Raw genomic sequence first — 21,922 nt, 5'->3', positions numbered from 1 at the left:
AGCTGGCACTGTGGCTCACACCACTCAGGACTCAGGAGGCAGAGATAGGTAGATTTTGATGAGTTTAAGGCCTTGTCTACATAGTAAGTTCCAAGATAGCCAGGACTATGGACTGAGGCCTTGTCCAAACAATAAGGAGAAAGAAAGAAAAAATCCTAAAGTAGTAAGTGAGAAAAAAAATCAAGAAAAGCAGATAATGTTTGATGGATAAGCACAGTTCAAAAGCTGCCTTTCAGGCTGGGATGTGGCTCAGTGCTAAAGGCTTGCCTTCCATGCTGGAGGCTCTGGGCTCAATTCTCAGCCCCACAGGGGAAAAGCAAAAGGTCACTGTTAAAATTTTTCTCACTGTAAATGTTTTTGTGCTTATTGCACCCCTATTTTCTTAGCACTACTATTTTACATGACTTAAAAAGTAATTATCAATTTACTTCTCAAAAAGAAACTCGGTTTCCAGCACCTCAGGCAACTGACCGCCAGCACTCACCTCCGACACCACCTCATCCAGCTGTCGCTTCAGGGACCCGTTCTCCTTCCTCAGCTGCTCGTTCTCTGAGAGGGCAGCCTTCAGCCTGGCCTCCAATCCCAGCATGTACTCCTTCTTCTTCTTGCGTGACTGACAGGCAGACTCTCGGTTCTTTATCATACGCTGCTGTCTCCTGAGCACAGCAATCTAGGAGAAGCCACAAGTTACATCGAATTGTCATCACACTGATTTTTTTTAATATTTTTTATTAATTTATTCATATTACATCTCGATTGTTAGCCCTTCCCCTGTTTCCTCCCATTCTTCCCTCCCTCCCACTTCCCCCCTTCTCCCTTCCCCTATATCTGTGATTGAGGGAGACCTCCTTCCCCTATATATGCTCTTAGAATATCGAGTCTCTTCTTGGTAACTTGCTATCCTTCCTCTGAGTGCCACCAGGCCTCCCCATCCAGGGGACGTGGTCAGAAAAGGGGCACCAGAGTTCGTGTGAGAGTCAGATCTCACTCTCCACTCAATGGTGGAGAATATCATGTTCGTCGGCTAGGTCTTGGTAGGGGTTCGAAGTTTACTGCCTATATTCTCCTTGGCTGGTGCCTTAGTTTGAGGAGGACCCCAGGACCCAGATCTGCCTGTCATAAAGTTCTTCTTGTAGGTTTCCAGGACCCTGTGGGTCCTACTATTTCCCCATTCTTCCATGCTACTCTCACCTAAAGTCTCAATAGGATGTCCTCTCCTCTGACCCACTTTCTTGGTAAGTAAAGTTTTTCATGGTACGTATCCCTTGGACTAGTGTTTTGATATAAGTGAGTATATACCGTTTGCCTCTTCTTGCTTCTGGGTGAACTCACTCATTATGATAATTTCTAGATCAATCCATTTGTCCACAAATTTCAGGAATTTCTTGTTTTTAATAGCTGAGTAGTATTCCATAGTGTAAATGTACCGTAGTTTCTTAGTCCATTCTTCTACTGAGGGACACTTAGGCTGTTTCCATGTTCTGGCTATTATGTATAAAGCAGTTATGAACATGGTTGAGCAGATGTCCCTGTTGTGTGGTAAGGCATTTTCTGGGTATATTCCAAGGAGTGGGATAGCTGGGTCTTGAGGAAACCCTATTCGCATTTTTCTGAGAAAGCGCCAGATAGCTTTCCAAAGTGGTTGTACTAGTTTGCATTCCCACCAGCAATGAAGGAGTGTTCCTCTCTCTCCACATCACACTGGTTTTCTAACCACATCAAAATATCAAAACCTATCGATTTTTTTTCAAATTATTTCTAAACAACTTTGGTCAAAATATGGGCCGGTGGTTATTTTAAAACAAGTTTTAAATATATTGCTCAAATTTAAGTAAGCTCGGACGAAATGAGTAAAATGGCTTTCTATTTTTTTTAACATTTACTTATTATTTACACAGTATTCTGCCCACACGTGTGCCTCCCCACTACAAGAAGGCACCAGATCTCATTACGGATGGTTGTGAGCCACCATGTGGTTTCTGGGAATTGAACTCAGGACCTTCGGAAGAGCAGACAGTGCTCTTAACCTCTAAGCCATCTCTCCAGCTAAAATGGCTTTCTAAATCGCAGCTGCTGGTGCCTTCTGGAGCACACTGTTGAACATGTAACTGGCCCTTCAGAGACAGCCTCAGAAAGTGCCTCAAAGGAGCTCCGTGAGGTAGCTCACACTGAGACCCCAACCCCAGGAGGTTACATCAGAAGGACTACTGCAAGTTGGAGGCCAGTCTGATCCTCTTTTAAAGGAGAAAAAGAAAAAGGTCTGGATCAGTGAGGTGACTCCGTGGTTAAAGCACTTGCTGTATCAGCCTGGGGACCCGAGTCCTGAGTCCTAAGTGTGACCCCAATACCAGTGAGGGTGGAGGAGAGAACCAACTCGACAGAGATGCCCTCTGACCTTCACACACATGCCATAGGATTTGGAAACAAACACAGCCAGGGAGCACTGGCCCATGTGTGAGTACACACACACACACACACACACACACACACACACACCCTGCACATATAATAACAATAAAGCAAAAGCTCTAATTACTTGAGGTGTCTTGAAGTACATGTGTATACAGTTTTCTCTCTGTTTTACTCATAAAGAATTGGTTCTGGAACTCCAGATATCAGAGCCTGCAAACGCTCAAGTCTCTTATGTGAAATGGCTTAACAGTTGCATACAGCCTGGGTACTCTAAGGCAGTGGTTCTCAACCTTGTGGGCCTCAAATCCTCTGGCAACCTCTATTTCTAAAAATATTTACATCACAATTCATAACAGAAGCAAAATTACTTATGAAGTAGCAACAAGACAATTTTATAACTGGGGTCAAACCTGTGGAACTGTATTAAAGGGTCACAACATTACAAAGCTTGAGAACCATTTCAGGACTATTTAATCTAATACAATGTAAGCAGCTGTTATGCTGAAACAAAGTTCTACACATTTATAGAATGGGTGTAACTTGCTTTTTCTATTTTCCACCTCAGTATGTTGACTCCATAAATGCAAAACCCATGGCAGTAAAGGTACAAATACACACACAGCTTTATACACCACCACTAGTCCTAACCCGAGATCCAACCACTCAAAAGATCGTTTCTCCGCGTAGAGTTGTTATCAGTGTCTTTAATCAGTGCTACATGTCTCTCAAAATCTACAAGAAACCAGGCTGGGTGGTACATGCCTGCAATCTCAGCACTCTGGATTGAAGGCCAGTTCACCTCCAGTCTGGGCCACATAAGAGAATTTCTCAAATCAAGCACACAGACAAGAACAACAGCAAACCTACAAAGGTATGGGAAGGAGTGATCTTTTCTCTCTCTCTCTCTCTCTCTCTCTCTCTCTCTCTCTCTCTCTCTCTCTCTATATATATATATATATATATATATATATATACACATACTGCCTTTTCCAATCCTTCACTGAATATATACTAATGACCAAGTTTCTTCAGTACAGATATTCTGTTATTCCTCTCTCGATTTCTCCTGTCACCCTCCTAACCAGGCTTCCATGAACGCATCCACACAGTACTGCAGAAGACTCTAACCACAGGAGATCGCCTTCCGTCTCATCCTTACCACCATTTCTAAACTCTCTCCTCTAAATCTATTGTCTCACTGGCACTCTACTGCCAAGACAAGCTAGTCAGCTGGCCGTCCTAACTACCCAGGCTCACCTTCAGGGCCGTCCTTGATTGCGCACTCCTACCTAACCATGCCTTCCCCTTACTCCAATCCTCTCTACCCAATAAGCTCTACAATATCTTCTCTCTCTTATCCACACTGTTTAGTCCCACTTTACGCCATCTCCTCTTCTGATTCTAAGATCCTCACCTTTCCAGGTGTTCTCATCTATCTGTAATTATCTTATAGTCTTTTTTTTGGGGGGGGGGGAGATATATCAAAATACTCCAATAGTTTCAATTGTTTCAACAGTGCTATCTTTTTTTTTAACTTAGACTTTAGACCTTGAAACCCAAAGTCATAACTGATACAATTTTTGTTTAATAACCAAAAATATCTACCATGTCACAACTTACTTCAGTTTTTGTTGTTGTTGTTGCATTTAAAAAATTTACAGAGCCAGGCGTGGTGGCACATGCCTATAATCTCAGCACTTGGGAGGCAGAGGCAGGTGGATCGCTGTGAGTTCAAGGCCACTGTGGTCTACAAAGTGAGTCCAGAACAGCCAAGGCTACACAGAGAGACCCTGTCTTGAAAACAAACAAACAAACAAAAAATTATAGATCCCGCTGTTATATCATTGGCCTAATTTCTGTGGGTAGCAAGGTAACAAAGTAGTCTCAAAAAAAAATCAAAGAATAATATTTACTTCATTAGATTATGTACACAGACGGTTGAGTTACTGATGTCTACCTGTTTCTCAATGGACTTTAAACCATTCTGCTGTGGAGTGCACCAAAACTCCATCAGTAAATGCAGTTACACAGTTTCAGATCAGTTTGTTTTAAGATAACTGTGTTAGTTAGGGTTTCTACTGCTGTGATAACCACCATAACCAAAGTTAAATTGGGGAGGAAAGGATGTATTGCATCTTACAGTTTGTGGTCCCTCATCCAGGGAAGTCAGGGTTAAGAACTCAACATGGGAACCTAGAGGCAAGAACTGATGCAGAGGCCATGGAGGGGTGCTGCTTACTGGCTTGCTCCCCATGACTTGCCCAGCCGGCCTTTTTACAGCACCCAGGACCACAGCCCAGGAGTGGGTGGCACTGCCCACAAAGGGCTGGGCCCTTCCACATCAATCACTAGATAAAAAGACACACCCCTGTCTTGCCCACAGGCTAATCTGGTAGGAGCATTTTCTCAACTGTGGTCTCCTCTTCCAAAATGAACCTAAGCTATGTCAAGCTGACATAAAAACTAGCCAGCACTCCGTAATAGCAAACTTACAGCTACACAAATACTGTATTTCCTAGCAATCTTGGTAAACTATAGCCAAACGATCTCCCAACATCAAATACTGTCAATCATCTCACAGTCACGGCTCACAAGGAAAAGTTTTACACAAGCTTTTCTTTTCCTTTCCTTTCTTTTCCCTTTTTAACTGAAACTTCACAAGAAGGCTGGTTTTATACACCCACCATGCGCAGCAGTTCCCATCTATACATATAGAGAGTTGTCTTTATTATTCCCAAGCAACATAACTGCTTCTGTTACAGCTGCTATCAAAGAAATACCAAACATACACACACAGGGGCGAGGGAACAGGTGGGCAGTGAGGGAGCAAAACCATGAGAAACTGGTTACTCGTCAACTCGTAAACATTTCTGGGACAATACCACTTTGTTCCACTGAACGTTGGCTTTAGTCAGCTGCATTATTCCTGGGAAAGCCAGTGTCCATAATTAATACTTAATACTAGAGTGCTGAAGTACACGGAACACTGAGCAAACACATAAAAGAGAAGGTTCCCAGATGGAAGAAGTTATACTACAAGTTAGATAAAAGGCAACTTTAAAGGCTAATGAACCTATGGAATTTAGGGAGGCTTACAGATGGTACACCATTTAATAAATCTCAAATAAGGATTAGGCATTTCTATAAACAAAAAAGCACCTGCACATTATACACAGCATTAAGATTTCAAAGGCTGTCAACCCACAGGCCTCAGAAAGAAAGAAAAAAAAAATGAAAACCACCTGTGGCCCAATAGTCTGTTTTTCTCATAGAAAAAGACCAATTGTAATAGGCCTGAAAATATTCAGCATTACCAATAAAAGCAGAGTGAAAACTGTATAAATAAATCAAAATGTTTGGGAGTCAAAAGAACAGGGCTGCCCCTCTGTATCTCAGCAAGCTGTCTTTAGCTATCTGACTAAATAACGTTAAATTACACTTCCTAGACCAAAAAGAGCATATACATGATTTTTAGATTAAGCATAGGTACACATTGTCTGGTGTTCTTGAGGAGGGTTAAATTCTGTTGGGTACACTGACTTTTGCAAATACAATGTATCAGAATCATCCCCAGGCAGTAAGAACGGCAGCATAATATAATCTCTATTTATTGAAAATACTATAGTTTTCGAGATCAAAGCCAAGCATTGTGGCATACACCTGTAATCCCAGCATTTGGGAGGCAGAAGGCAGAGAACTGCTGCGGGTTCAGGGCCAGCCTGGTCTACAGAGCAGGTTCCAAGCCAATCAGGGATACACAATGAAACTCTGCCTCGAAAACGAAACAAAACAAAACAAACATAGTTAATAAATACAATAAGCCCCATTTGAATGCACTGCTAGAGAACAGACAAGCCAAGGCATGAGGCTAGGTCAGCTAGCTTGAAACCTCTTGGACTGTGTATAGTAACTGTACCAGGCTTTCATGGACCACCGCCACACAGAGGGTTGGCGTCACAGCACGGATGATGTGCTGTTTGACTACTCTAATGCTGTGCTGTCTAGAAACAGAAACGTGGGGACCTGCCTATGTCTACAAGCTGGCTCACCACTGTCAGCCCTGCGTACAAACACGAATGGAAAGGCTGCCCACCAGTGCACTGGCATCCTCCCATCTAGGCACATGAGATGGCTTAACAGACCAACATGGGCCAACAGCTGGCCCACTCCTGCTTCTGATCATCCTGCCTTCAGAGACCTCTCCCACCAAGCAGCATGACTTGGAAAAAGAATAAAGAACCAACGGAAAACATCCACAGCTGCAAAGGATTCACCCATTAGTGCCACAGCACTGTAAAGTGTGGTGTTTTCCTTATAAAACAAACATTTATTTGCATAGAAGAGAGACTTGTGTAAAAAGGAAAACTTTCACAAATGGCTAAGTTCCTTTTGAGGCTTGGGTCAGTTTAAAAGGCAAAGCTTTAAAACTGCCCACATTTTCTTTTTAATTTTAAAAGCTTTACCAACTGATAAACACTTTATTTAAAAAAAAACAAAAACCCCTTTACAAACAAAATGATGTTTAGAGCCTTGAGTCTAAGACGCTGCTGGAAAGTGAGCTACAAACACTATAAACTAAAGGGCCTGAGAGCAGGCTGCTTCTATGCTTCCAGAGGCTTCCAGCGCCTCAGGGAAGCTCAGTTCAGAGTGAGACCAGCACAGTCGGAAGATGGAGGACGCTCTGCTCTGCGCAATGGGTCCCCTCCTCCCAGCTTCATGGGTTCCAGGGATCAGACTCAGGACTCGGGTCGTGCTTCACCCACTGAGCAACCTCACTGGTACAGACAGGTTTTTGGAATTAGATAACAGTGATGATTTTACAGCTCAGTAAATATATGTGAAAGTACTAAACTGTATACTTCAAACAAAACAAAACAAACAAAACAAAAAAAGTATAGCTCAACGATAGAGTACTTCCCTGGCATGTAAAAGGCTCTGAGTTCAATCTCCAACACAGAAGGGAAAAAGTCTTATGGTATATGAAGAATTTCGGAGATGTTTAAAAAGTAACATGGGAACTCGTTCCTTAAACAAACAGATACATCAACAAGGAACTATAAAGAATTATATGAGGAGACCCTGGCGTCCAGGAGGTGGAGACAGGGATTCAGGAATTCTTCTTGAGAGACATGCTGCTGGGGTGGGGGGGTCCCTTGTGAGTTTTATTTCTATACGTCTTACTGGATATGCTAAAAATGCAAAGTTATAACCTCTTGTGGTGAGGGGCAATCAAGGCCACTTCTTGGGGTTATGTTCCCAGTGAGCAACTCTGAAAGAAGAGGTAGAGTCCCTGGGAAAGGAGCAGGGTTGCTTCCCACCTGCTGTAGGAATGGCGGCCTCCCCACGTTCACATCTGCCCGCTGGCTGAAAGGAATGGTGAGTGCAAGAGCACCATATCACCCCACTTCTTGAGCTCATAACCCAACCCCTGACATCTCTAACTGTTTTTAAGTTTTTATTTATTTTTATTTTATGTACATTAGTGTTTTGCTTGCATGTATATCTGTGAGGGTGTTGGATCCACTGGAACTTGAGTTACAGACAGTTGTGAGCTGCCATACTCCAACTGAGAACGCTGGGAGAATGCCTTTCACAGCACTTCTAGTGCCTGCAGGCATATGCGAAACAACCCTCCCACTTTAGTACCCTTCTTTTCCATGATGGTTCTGTGGGCCTGGCACAGGAGTTCCAAAAGACAGTCCTCTTGGAAGGGTGTGTGAATGTCTGAAGGTCTCTTATCACAAGACTGGAAAGTGTGCAAGGTGATAAAGGGTTAAAATATAATAAAAATAAAATAAGATATAATATATATATATATCCCATAGAGTGAATGCGTAGGCAGAAAGAAATGGCTGGGGCCTCCTGGCCACGCAGTCAGCGCCTTTCAATCAACCTCCCCTCTTAGGTTCTTTCCAGGTCTGCACTAATTCGTAATCATTTCTTTTCCATTGTTTCAGCCTACATATTTCATTAAAAGTCTCAGCTCTGCCTTGGCCTACTATATAATACATAGAATATAATTTCACTACATTTTCACCATCCTTAAACGTGGTTATGATTCATAAACTGTTGAGATGAAGATGAGAAGAGATGAAAATAGTGTAACACACACTTCAACAGAATGTTCAGACTTGTAACTTGACACCTGGTAACATTCAACAGCCCTTCAAAGAAAGATAAGCATGCTCTCTACCAAGCCAGCTTTATAATTCCATAATTGCACTTATTAACAGACTATATAGAGAATGTCTACACTAAAATGAAATGTCTATTTTTTTCTATCAGGTCCAGAGCCAAAACCAAATTGTACTTCTTGAAAACGTAGATGAGGTTCCCAAGAGTTAAACATAACACACTTACCAGCAAAGGCAGGAAGACTGAAATTATAATCTGAACCAGGAAAATTGTTTCATAACAGAAAATGTGGCACTTAATGCAGTCTGCAGAATATGGTATGCTAGAAACGTTACTTATGGCAGGAGCAGGCCCCTAGAGAATGAAGCTTGCCAAACAAAAGAATTCAAAACAGGTAGGGAAAAAGTAGCTATGTCAGCATTACAAAGCCACAAGAGATTGATAAAATATTTTTCTGAATTACAACTTTTTCACCATTTGGCTTAAAAAGCATAAAAATTACATGATATGAAAAATTGAAAAATTAAATTAAATTAAAATTTAAAAAAAGAAAAATTGAGGTGATACATTTTGAATCAAGACTATATCTATACTAATTTAAATTTAATGAGACTTAAACTTTTTTTTGCATTAGAACACAGAGGCTGTCCCAGCAGAGCACAGTCTTCTCTACAACTCCTTCTAGAAGGGTTACTTTGGGTTCTTTGGGTAGGTTAGCCAGCTGGTGGGACAGACCAACGCTTCTCTACTTCAAGTGAATATGAAAAACTCACACTGAAAAGTCTTGGCTCAGTCCCAGCATGGTGGTTTGCTAACACTGACCCCCATAGGCTCATGTATTTCGGTCCTGCTCGAGCAGGGTTAGGAGATGCGGCCTTACTGGAGGAAGTGTCACTGCCAATGGGCTTTGGAGTTCCTAAAGCCCATTCGAGACCTGGTTCTCTTAGAACGTAGCTCTCAGCTATTGTGCAGCGCCACGCCTGCATGCCACGATGAGGATGGACTAAACCTCTGACACTGTAAGCAAGTCATCAGTCAAATGCTTTCTCTTATAAGAGTTGCCTTGGTCATGGTGTCTCTCCACAGCAACAGAACAGTGACTAAGACATCCTGATATGCTAGCTAGGTGAAATTAGCACAAAAACCTCATTGCAGGTTGACTAGAAAGCCATTTTAATCATCTTTAAGTATTTTAAATTAAATATAATCTGCATTAATCTCTCCTTTATAATTTTGTCAGTTCTAAATTCTGAAGCCAAGCAGCCAATGCTGCTAACAATGAAAAAATAACAGTCATCAGTACAAACACATCCTCAGCGCAAACACCCTCCAGTTCCTCAGTGTTAACTAAGACGTTGTCAGCAAGTTACTCAAAACTTCGCAGAGTCCTCTTAAGACTACAAAAGCAGATCATATGTTCTTTCACAGCAAACAACTAATGAAAGATCTCTGGCTAAAAGAGATGTGATTAACTGAGTTTGTTTGGAGATTACAAATGGGCCAGTGAATCCAGGACGATTGTCAACATTCAGATGCCTGTTATTTACATAGAGTCTAAAAAGAAAAAAAAAAATGGCCTCCAGTTTCTAAACACAATGGCTATCTATGAAAGCTTGGGACTAGAAGAGACCTTTCCATCACTTACCTGCACCTGTTCCAGATAACCCATCCTAGCTTCCCTAAAAGATAGCTCCTGTGTCCATCTTCCACCTTCTCGTTTAGTGTACCAAATCACTACAACCTTTAAACATTCTTCTATGACATAGCTTCTTTGGGGTGGGGCAGGGAGAGGGGTATAGAGTAGGCACCAAGGATTGACCCTAGGGACCTGGGCATGCAAAGCAAGCGCTGGGCCACAAGCCACACCTCTAGCCCTGAGTTCTCATCTTTTCTTCCTCTGGAATTCTAAACACTTGGGATATTATAACTGTAAAAAAAAAATTGACTTAATCATGTCAATATTGAACAAACATACCATACTATTGCTCTATTAAAAGTTCTAAGGTAGCCGGGCATGGTGGCGCATGCCTTTAATCCCAGCACTCGGGAGGCAGAGGCAGGTGGAGGCAGAGGCAGAGGCAGAAGCGAGTCCAGGAGAGCAAAGGCTACACAGAGAAACCCTGTCTCGAAAAACCAAAAAGAAAATAAATAAATAAAAAGTTCTAAAATAATGCAAATATTTTCTAGTGTTAATTTAGTATGGGAGTATTACACACAAAAATGTAAAGCTCCTAATTTCAAAAATATTCCAAGAAAAATGTAAGCGATCTTTGAATTGTTGAAAAAAGTCCCCATCAACCCTGGAGAAGCAAAAGCCACAGCTGGAAGTTGGGGACAGGGAACCCCAATTGGAGGAGTAAGCACCATTTCCCAGGGTCAGGCTTTAGGTCTAGGATGACCTCACTCCTGTGTGCCCTCGCTCTTCACCACCTCTCCTTTCTTAGACCCTCAGCCTGCTGTGCACAGCGGCCACCTGATTCCCATCCTTACCACTGCAGGACTCCAGAGAGCCAGTCAAGAAGTTAAAGCCCTATGTTACCCGCAAGCAAGGTAACAGATCCCTGATTCCTCACGGCCCGCAGCCACACCTCCTCCACATCTCCTCAGGGGCCTCCCCAGAATGGCTGGAACTGAAAAGTTCTGGTGTTAGGACCAGCTCTGTCCCTGCCATGTGGCAAAACAGGCCTAATATATACCCGCCCACATCTGCCAAGGAGGCCCTAAGCAGTTTGGGGGTGCAGATATCTCTCTGTTCTTGTTAATCTCCGTGATAACAAAATATATCCATGTCTAAGGAAAAAAAGGAAAAGTCTCCATCATTTTAAACCTTTTTGGTTCTGTCTGTAAAGCATGTTCTTTATAATTTTTTTGTTTTGGTTTGGTTTTTTGTTTTGTTTTGTTTTGTTTTTTGAGACAGGATTTCTCTGTGTATCAAGCCCTGGCTGTCCAGGACTCATTTTGTAAGCCAAGCTGTCCTTGAACTCAGAGATCTGCCTGCCTTTGTCTCCTGAGTGCTGCGATTAAACGCATGCACCACCATGCCTAGCTACTTGCTATACTTTTTAAACCACAACAACAACAAAATCACAGATTATTTTTGAACTTTCGCTATTGTTATTCTTTTTTTCTTTTTTTCTTTTTTTTTTCCGAGACAGGGTTTCTCTGTCTAACAGATCTGGCTGTCCTGAAACTCGCTCTGTAGTCCAGGCTGGCCTCAAACTCACAGAGATCCGCCTGCCTCTGCCTCTCGAGTGCTGGGATTAAAGGCATGCGCCACCACAGCTGGGCTATTGTTATTCTTTTGCTTGCTGTGGACAACTCGCACATACTAGTAGGAGAGACAGAGATATGTACAGCTTCCCCATACTGTCTCCTGTGCTCTGCCCCTGCCGTGCTGAAGTACTCTGTGTTCCAGGATAGGTCTATGTGCTGCAGAAGCAAGCACCATTTGTTTCTCTTAAGGACTAGTTCTGACTTGGCTCAGACTTAGTTTCTTGGCTGTCTGCTCCAGGTGTTTTCTTTGGCTTCCTTATTCTTCTGACCAAAAGTTTAGCATCTTCTGCAGCCTCCTCATTTTCATAGTGCATTGCTTCTTCAGAACAGCACATCAGCGTTTGCGTTGCAGGACATGTGGGGTGACAAGACCTTGAACCTTGGGCACCTTGCTCCTGGGCTTCTTACCTTCTTTGTTTAAGGGCTTTCTGGCAAAACACTGGTAGACATCATCTTCTTTAGAGAGATTTAAAAGTTTGCAGGTCCTGCTAACTCTTTTGGGGGTCCCTACCACCAAGGCGCAATAGTATCTGTCAGTGCAGGAATAGCCTTCACTCCTTTTTTTACAACAACCAAGTTGAGAACCCTGAGGTTGGCACCCACACTGCATCTACGAACAGCCTTGCACTCCTTCTCTAGTCCTCCTTGGTCTACAACAAGCCGTGCACCCTGACTGTGTCCATCAATGCACCCTGCTTCATGGCCAAACCTTGTCACTCACAGCCTGATTAGGTGCACATGACCCGCCCACTCTTCGCCTGGAGCAGCAGCAGCTACTTCTGTGGCCATGTCCTTCTCCGGGAAAGCACAAAGTTTGTTTTCATCATCCACTTTGGTAAGTTTCTGACAGCCAGTAGACGACAAAGAAATACTCCGCTGACCACCAAGGAGCTGCCATGAAAAAGAGCTGTACTCTCTCTTCATACAAAACTAACTTTCCTGCTCCCTATCTTGGCACACACTGGCCTCTCTATTAGTACAAACCAGGAGACTCTATTCTAAACCATGAATAATCTACTCACTAGACATGCTTTCCTTATAAAATCATCAGCTGAGATTACAGCAAGACTTATGGAACAGAAAAGTACATTCACAAATAAATGCCCAGTCACTGCTGTGCTGCTTGAGTAAATACTAGCAGACAGAACAGAAAGCAGTCTGAGCCTGGCATGGTGGTACACACCTTTAATCTCAGCACTCGTGAAGGAAGCAGACACAGGTGGATCCCTGTGAGTTCAAGACCAGCCTGGTCTACAAAATGAGTCCCAGAACAGCCAGAGCCCTGTCTACAAAAAACAAGACACAAACAAAAGACCTTGATGCTCAATTCCTTTGAATACACAGCAAGAGATATGTTTAATAGCATTGGGAAAAAAAGCAAGGGTTGGCTAGCAAGTGCTGTAACTGGCCTTAGAGAGTGACAGATCTTAGGAAACTGTCACTTATAGTAAGAAATTCCTACAACATATCAAAAATGTTAAGGGTTACAAAGATGGTAACGTTCCAAATAACCACAAAGCGACAAACTCATGAAGTGCGGAAAATGCTTCAGAAAATCAAAAAGGCTGAGCAAGATGGCTCAGCAGGTTAAGGCACTTCCCACCAAGCCTGGAGACCTGAGTTCAATTCCTGGGACCCACATGATGGAAGAAGGGAACTCACTCCACTAAATTGTCCTCTAACTTTCACATGCACGCCAGTACACACACACACACACACACACACACACACACACACACACACACACACACACACGAAAGAAAGGAAGGAAGGAAAGAAAGAAAGAATGAATGAATAAATCGGGCATGGTAGGGCAGGCCTTTCAATCCTAGCACTTGGGAGGCAGAAGCAGAGGCAGGCAGATCTCTGTGAGTTTGAGGCCAGCCTGGTCTACAAAGAGGGTCCAGTCCAGGACAGTCAAGGCTACACAGAGGAACCCTGTCTGGAAAAACAAAAACAAAAGCAAAAGAAAGAATAAATAAATATATGTGTAAAAAAAACACAAGTCAGGAGAGAGCTAAATATAAAGCCGGCCTAAAAGAAGTCTACAGACTCCCATCAGGGGAATTGCCAGAAACAATTGCCATCAGAAATTATGAAAAAAAAAGCTATAAAATATTACCGGATGATTCAGTTGGAACATGAGGACCAGGATGAAAAGGTCCTAACAACAAAGTAAAGAATACAAAGATGTGCATATTTCACTCTTCATCAAAATCTTTCCCACCAAACACCAAATGTGTAACCTTGGCATACTCTTCTTTCAGTCAATAAAACAAACTTCAAAAAGACAAACAACAAGCAAAAGAACTGTGTTCCTTTTCAAAACCAGGCATTTAGCGAGTACTCACATCTGAGCCCACACTTCTTGTGGTACCTTGCAGGGCAGGGTTAGTCATGGAAAGTTTTCCGTTCACTGGGCTGCTCACCACAGGAGCTGGTACCACATTCACCACATGGTTAGGTAGCTGTGTGGCTCCCCCAGTGACAGCAAGAACAGGCTGAGCAGAAGGCAGGACTCCAGGGGCCTGAAGCTGAACCACAGCAGGCTGAGAGAGCAAAACAGTCTGACCTGGATGAGGAAAATGAAAAGTAATCAGCCAGGGCATAACCGCATCAAGGAGCAGCCTAACATCCTCTCTTCTATAGACAGATTAAACCTGAAGAACTGCATACCATTAAATAAGACATTACCAACAGCACCAGGCACTAAGGGCAGCCCTGATGCTGTGTAAGACATTACCAACAGCACCAGGCACTAAGGGCAGCCCTGATGCTGTGTAAGACGTTACCAACAGCACCAGGCACTAAGGGCAGCCCTGATGCTGTGTTTTCACTGGGACCAACTAGGGTCATCATCTTTGGGTTATCACTAGCAATCTATTTTCAAGTCAGATATGGTAGTACACACCACAGTCCAAGTAGCTGAGAGGCTGGGGCAGGGGAGTCACTCAGAAACCTGAGGATAGGTTGCACAGCAAAACCCAACTGTAAAGAGTGAAAGTTTAAAAAAAAAAAAAAAAAAAAAGGCAGGCTCAGTGGTGACTCTCTTCAAGAGAGGCCGAATTGGATTTCTAGTACCCACACAGAGCAGCTTACAACTGCATATAACTGCAACTCCAGGGGTTTTAGCACCATCTTTTGGCCTCCTCAAGTACATATGTGTATGTGTGTACCTGTGTGCGTGTGTGCATGCATGCACAGACTCATGCCCACACTCACACAATTTAAATTTTAAAACTTTTTACAGTCAAGTCTGATGATGCAGGCCCGTTATTGTAGCCACTAAAGAGGCTGAAGTAGGAGAAACAGAAGTTCGTTCAGCCCCTTCTTCAAAAAGGAAATAAAAAGAGGACCAGGAGCCGGGTGTGGTGGTGCACGCCTGTAATCCCAGCACTCAGGGAAGCAGAGGCAGGCAGATCTCTGTGAGTTTGAGGCCAGCCAGGACAGCCAAGGCTATACAGAGAAAGCCTGTCTCAAAAAAACAAAACAAAACAAAAAAAGAGGCGGGGTACGTAGCTCAGTACTGAAGAGTGGGGGACAAAAATACTCACTAGAGACATGAACAAACCAGGCAGTTGTTCATTTCTATCGTTTTCAATATAACAAGACATAACAAGTCTGTTGTCATATCTACATTCTCCAAGTATTAGCCTCTGAATTTTATTAGTACTATATGAATTTTTTAAATTTATACAAATCCTTTAAATTAGTATTTACAAACACATACATATACAAATATGTAGGAAAAGAGTCAAGTGACTACAAGTGCCAAATAATATATATATATATATATATATATATATATATATATATATATATATATAAAACCAAATGAAAGGAAATTTTAGTTGACAGCCCAGTGACCACCTACAAATAAACACTTCCTAATCCCTGCCAAAACAAGATCTTGTAACCCTTGCACAGTCTCTGCAGTGCCATTATCCTAGATGTGCACTCACCCGCGGGGAGCCCACCTCGCCCCCTCAGGACAGCACAAACGACTCATAACGCTGCTCTCCTAAACTCGACCTGCTTCCTTTCCTTTGCCAGCTATAGAAGGTATTAGAAGCTTTGCCCAATATCCGCCATAGTTTGGTTTTTATCTAGCTGAATAAAGGTACTAATATAACCAGAAAGTAAAATTCAATATAAATTTATAAGTTTTCTTTGAGGAAAAGCAGGCATTTTACATTCAGGCAGTTTAAGATGGCTTATAAAGCCCAGCTTCATATTTCAAAGGGTGAGGAAAAACTGAAAATCAAAATAATACTTTCAGAACACCTGTTTGTTGAGAACATCTGTCTTGGTTAAAAAAAGATCACATTTATAACATAAAATTCTTTGTTTCAGTAACTTCCACAACCAGACCAGACATAGAATTCAAATGGTACTAGTTTTTCTCAATTCAATTATTAGCACTTATAAGTAGTAAGTTTGTAAGAAAATGTAAAGTTAATTCCATAAATTTGAAATACATACAATTTTACAATTTAACAATTTACTGGGGCATAACATTGCCAAACATATTTATCCTCTTGTTTTCCCCTAAACTGATCTTCTGTTATAAAATAAATTCACATAAAATGGAGAAATGGGCTAAAGGCAGATATGTAAATATATGCTTAGGCCATATATAAATAAAAATAATATGTAAGTAATATATGACAAAGGTTGGGTTTTTACCAACATTGTTTCAGACATTAAGTCAATCCAACATTAAAAAGATACAGTCATTCTAATGTGAGCTGAAGCAAGGAGTCCAAACTGAATATACTTCAGGGCTCTGGAGTCTGATGCCAGGACGTGCACATGCTAGGCAAGCCTTCCACCACTAAACCCAGGCGGTTCTGAGACAGGATCTCACCGAGTAGCTCAAAGCTGGCCTGGAACCTACTATGTAGCCCAGGCTAGCCTCAACTCAATCCTCTAGCTTCAACCCCCCAAGTGTCAGATTACAGGTACACACGACCATAACCAAAAGGGTTCGTTCTTTTTTTGGGGGGGGGGTTGTTTGTTTGTTTGTTTGTTTGTTTTTGTTTTTGATACAGGGTTTCTCTCTGTAGCCTTGGCTGTCCTAGACTTGCTTTGTAGACCAGGCTGGCCTCAAACTCACAGAGATCCACCTGCCTCTGCCTCCCAAGTGCTGGGATTAAAGACGTGAACCACCACACCCGGCTCCACAATGTAGATCAGCCCAGCCACATGAGATAATCATGGTTGTCTGACAGTTTCTATTGACTGAGGAAATACATACTGAGAAAAGGCTATGAAGCAGGGAGGGGGATCAGGAGGGGATGAGAGAGGGGGATACAATCGGGATGTGAAGAATTTAAAGTGCAGAACAAGCAGGTAACTTATATTGCTAATCCCACTGTTTGGGAATAGCTCTGAGACTGGCTGAGACAGGAATGTCTAGGCATAGACAACGCTTCTTGTTGGCTACAGAATCCCTATGTTACTATTAGATGCCATTCTTCATATGGCATGAATGAAGATTTACAGACGTCTTTTTTTCTGCTCAAAGAGCAGAAAACCAGCCCTAACTGTTCTGTGCATCCCACACACTTTAAACATTTATAATAATAGGACTGTATAAGGCTTGTGAGAAATTATGTTTTCAGAACAAAAGAACTGGAAACTCACACTGGATCAGACCTGACAGGATTCATTCCTCTCAGCATGCTGGACACTGACATCCTGCATCCTTCATGTTCCAGCCCCAAGTGCTTCAGTTGCTGTTCCTCATCAGAACAAGATATCTCCAAGGACAGCTTCAAAGAAAGCTTCTAATCCCAACTGGTCCAGCATTTCAGACTGTCCTACACAGGACTCTAATTCAGCCTAGAATTTCTCAACATTTAGAAATGACCACAAATACAATTCCTAGCTTGTTTAATCATTTCCCCAATTTTATTTTGGCCCCTACAAAGGTATTATTCATCCCAAATCAGTTGGAAGAAACCTTAATAGAACAATGCCCCATTTCCTTTAATGGGAGTCAAGTAGGTTTTTGGTTGCTTTCCTGGGCTATAGAGGATTATTTCAACGGGGGTTAGTTATAAGTTATTATTGGTCTTATTTAGAGAGAAAACAAGGTTAGACTCAGTGATGTCTCTCTTTTCCTTTATCTCCCATTCTTAGGTTTGGAGATAGTGGTTGAAAAGAAAGAAGATGAAATATAGAAATATATAGAGAACATAGAATAAAAAGTAAATTAGTGAATCTACTCCTCAACTTAATGCCACAATTGTCACTCACAAGGCTATTTTTAATTCACTGGTATAGAATTTTATATATAGATGCAAAATAAGTTTAATTTTAGATACAGTGGTATAGAATTCAAATATAAGATTATTCTCACACATTAGATATATTTCTTCTCTAATATGAGGTATTGTATCCATATAACTCAATTATAATACAAGGTTTATTTCCAATACTTTGAAAGTGCTATTGCAGCCTTCTTAGGATAAATAAGTAGTTGATCAAATCATGGTCATATCAATTGCCAGTCAATTTTTATCACAAGAATATATATCTTAGGTACAACAGATAGATATGATTGTATAGAGAAATAAGGAAAAATGGATAAGGTCTTCAAAAACCTCAGAGACATACAGAACATGGCACTTAAAAATACTTCTTAATTACTTTAAAGATTCACTGACAATGAGACAGGTTAAATCCTGGCAACATCCAACATCAAAGAACCTCCTTATAGAGATGGCTTCAAATATGGCAAACAAGCCACTGGACAAAATGTCCTCATTTCTACCACAGACGAATTCTGCCTAAAAAGGGCAAGCTTGAATGCAGGCAGAGTCAACGGCCAAACTCTGCCAAGACAGGGCTAACAAGTTCTCAATAGTACCTGCCTAACAAATGTCTGTCAGATATATTGGGCCAGAAGGCTGAAGATGATGCTCCAACATTATAGAGAGTTTTGGGTGACTGCTCAGGCAGCAAACTGTCTCTGTCATCTTCTCATTTGAGAAGCTGCTAACCTGCACTCCCTGTATACTCAGGTAATCAATTTTATTCCTTCTCAAGTCTCTGATGGGGTTGAAGACCAGATAGTTTAGTTTTACAATTAAGCTTAGTTGTTTAGTGGTTAAGATGTTTTTTAGGTCTAGACAGATGCTTTAAGTTGATAATGATGAAATATGATAGATACTGATTTACATTCAGAATTTCAGATGCACCAAAATAGGAAAGATATTTTCTTTAAGGCTGTCAAATACAAATAGCCAAAACACTAAGAGCAGAACATTTATATTAATTCCTGATTGTGTCATGGTTCTTCTTGCTATAGGTAGTTTACTGTGTGTATATATGTAACAATATAAAGGTATATGTAAAAAATAAAAATGTTTAATTAAAAAAAGAAGAATTTAATAGCTAGTCTAGTGTGGTGGCGCACGCCTTTAATTCTAGCACTCAGGAGGCAGAGGCAGGTGGATCATTGTGAGTTTAAGGCCAGCCTGGTCTACAAAGCCAGTCCAGGACAGCTAAGACTACACAGAGAAACCCTGTCTCGAAAAACCAAAAAATAATTTAAAAAATAATAATAATGAAGAAGAAGAATTTAATAGCTATGCCACCCTGAATGTGCGCAGTCTAATCTGATCTCAGAAGCTAATCAGAGTCGGGCCTGGTTATAACTTGAATGGGAGACCACCTGGAAATACCAGATGCTGTAGGCTTTAAAAAGAGAAAAACAAAGAAAAATTTAACTATGCGGAGCTCGAGAGATGGCTCAATGCTTAACAGCACTGGCTGTTCTTCCAAGGACTGGGGTTCAATTCCCAGCACCCACATGGCAGCTCACAACTGTCTGTAACTCTAAGATCTGACACCTTCACACAGATATACATGCAGACAAAACCAATTCACATAAAATAAAAATCAATAAATACATATTTTTAAAATAATTTAGCTATGGTTTTAAATGTATTGGGCATAACAGTGTATGGGATATAAATCCAAAGACTTGGGAGGCAGACATAGGAAAATGTTTTGGTTCAAGGCCACCCTTGAGCTATGTATCAAGACACCACCTCAAAACCAAGACAATCACAAATAAGCAAATACAATGAATTTGCTGCTCCTTTATTCCATGCTGTATTTCAAGCTCTTACACCCTAAAGTTCCCAACTGTCTTACATTTATTTAGATCAAGGATCCTCTAAATATTTTAGGCATGTTCAAGTTCAAGACAGAGTGACAGGAACCACTAAATTCCTATTACAATATGTTCAAAAAACAAAAGGCTCTCATAGTTACTTGCTAACTGCTGACCAGACTACAGTGTAAAAAAGGACTGTTTGGGGCCTTCAGCAATCAGCAGCTGAACACAGGGACTACTGTTCCTGGTGTGGAAACATAAAACACAACACACCAAAGCGTTGGTTATCCATTTTGGCATGCTCAAAATCCTCCCTAGCTTTACATGCAAATCCCCTTAATGGAAGACAGCTGGATTTCCTACTGAACACTTCTATGTATGACTGCTGATTTTGATGGTCAGTTCTTCCTTTTTAACTTCAAAGATTTCAAACTATATATCAAACATTTATGGAATATCTACTTTGTCTGCAATAGCATACTTGTGTCAGCTCGGTCAAAAATTTCTTTGTACTAAGTTTTCTCGTCTATAAAATGAAAATATTGGTACCTATCCTGAGAGACATGTAACTATTAAATAAGACAATGCATTTAAGCACTTAGAGGAGTGCCCGGCACATAACAGTGTGGCACACATTATTAGCACTTTTTCTGATTAATAGCAGCTTCCATGTATTAAATAAAACTCATTAGTTCCCATAATTGTTATGTAACTACTTATATAAATTTAAATCTCAAATTAAAATGTAGAATTCTGAGAACAAATTGATTACATTTCATCATTTTTAGAAGAAACATTACAATTACTTATCAAGACTTGGACAGCCAGGCCATTTGGCTTCACTCTGCCACCCCCTTACTACATGTTACTCTCTGTGTATCCCTTAATTTCAGTGATTTGTAGTATCATCAAGAAAAAAAGTCTGACAGAAACATAGAAGTCACCCAAGAGACTTTCCTCTCTATCCTCATGGTCCCCACCCCACCACACACAAACACCATCAATAACCAACCCTTGCAATGCTGGAGTCCATAACAGCGCTACTTCCCATCCTGCTTCTACATTTTCAGATAGTCTAGGCTTTAACCCACTTTTAACTGTGCTATAGAACATTCTTACAGGGCACAGAAGACTTAGGAGCAAAAATACATAGAAAAATAATTCGGGTTGGCAGAATTCAAGAGACAATGCCAGCCGGGCGTGGTGGCGCACGCCTATAATCTCAGCACTCAGGAGGCAGAGGCAGGTGGATCGCTATGAGTTCGAGGCCAGCCTGGTCTACAAAGAGGGTCCAGGACAGCCAAGGCTACACAGAGAAACTCTGTCTCAAAAAAAACAAAAAAACAAAAACAAAAAAAAAGAGAGAGACAATGCCAGGTTAGGTAGACTAGCACAGAGGTTTGTAGAAAATAATGACATTATAATGTAAAGTTAGAAAACTAAACTGGAACCAAATTTCAAAGCACTTTAACTTTACACTAGAAAATTTGAACTTAAACCTATAGGAATTACATCTTTTTTTATTTTTCCTTTTTGCCCATGTGGCATATACATGTGTGTGTTTTCACATGTGTGCACACGTGGGGAGACTAGAGGTTGATGTTGAGTGTCTTCTTCAGTGGCTCACCACTTTATTTTTTGAGACAGTTCTCTCATATTAGTAGACAGGCTGGTCACTGACTTCAGGAAGCTGCCTGTCCCACAGGCACTAGAGTACCCAGCTTTGTATGTGGGTGCTGGGAATCTGACCTCAAGGCCTCCTGCTTATGTGGCAAGCATTTTACTGACTGAACCATCTCTCCAGCCCTTTCTCCTCTCAATTCCACTTTCAAAATTTATATATATATATATGTGTGTGTGTGTGTGTGTGTGTGTGTGTCTGTGTGTATGAAAGACATATATTTAACCTGTAGGTTATAATAGTCGTACCAAAAATCCATAAATTATATTATAAAAACAATTTTACAGGCACAT

The 21,922-nt window shown here is 41.3% G+C and overlaps 1 protein-coding gene across 2 annotated transcripts in view; it reads right to left on the bottom strand.

Annotated features, from left to right (window-relative positions):
* The window catches only part of ATF6 (activating transcription factor 6), a 155,245-nt gene that overhangs the window by 105,548 nt on the left and 27,775 nt on the right, over positions 1 to 21,922 (bottom strand). For both annotated transcript variants that reach the window (XM_084776300.1, XM_084776299.1), the window contains exons 8-9: positions 14,172 to 14,392; positions 485 to 670 (exon numbers count right to left, since the gene is read on the bottom strand). In XM_084776300.1, the coding sequence (XP_084632426.1) occupies positions 485 to 670; positions 14,172 to 14,392 (407 nt within the window). The remainder of the gene's footprint in view (positions 1 to 484; positions 671 to 14,171; positions 14,393 to 21,922) is intronic.

The sequence above is a fragment of the Acomys minous genome (assembly GCF_964271855.1).
Source record: "Acomys minous genome assembly, chromosome: 1".
NCBI lineage: Eukaryota > Metazoa > Chordata > Mammalia > Rodentia > Muridae > Acomys > Acomys minous.
This window is presented reverse-complemented; position numbering and strand designations above follow the sequence as displayed.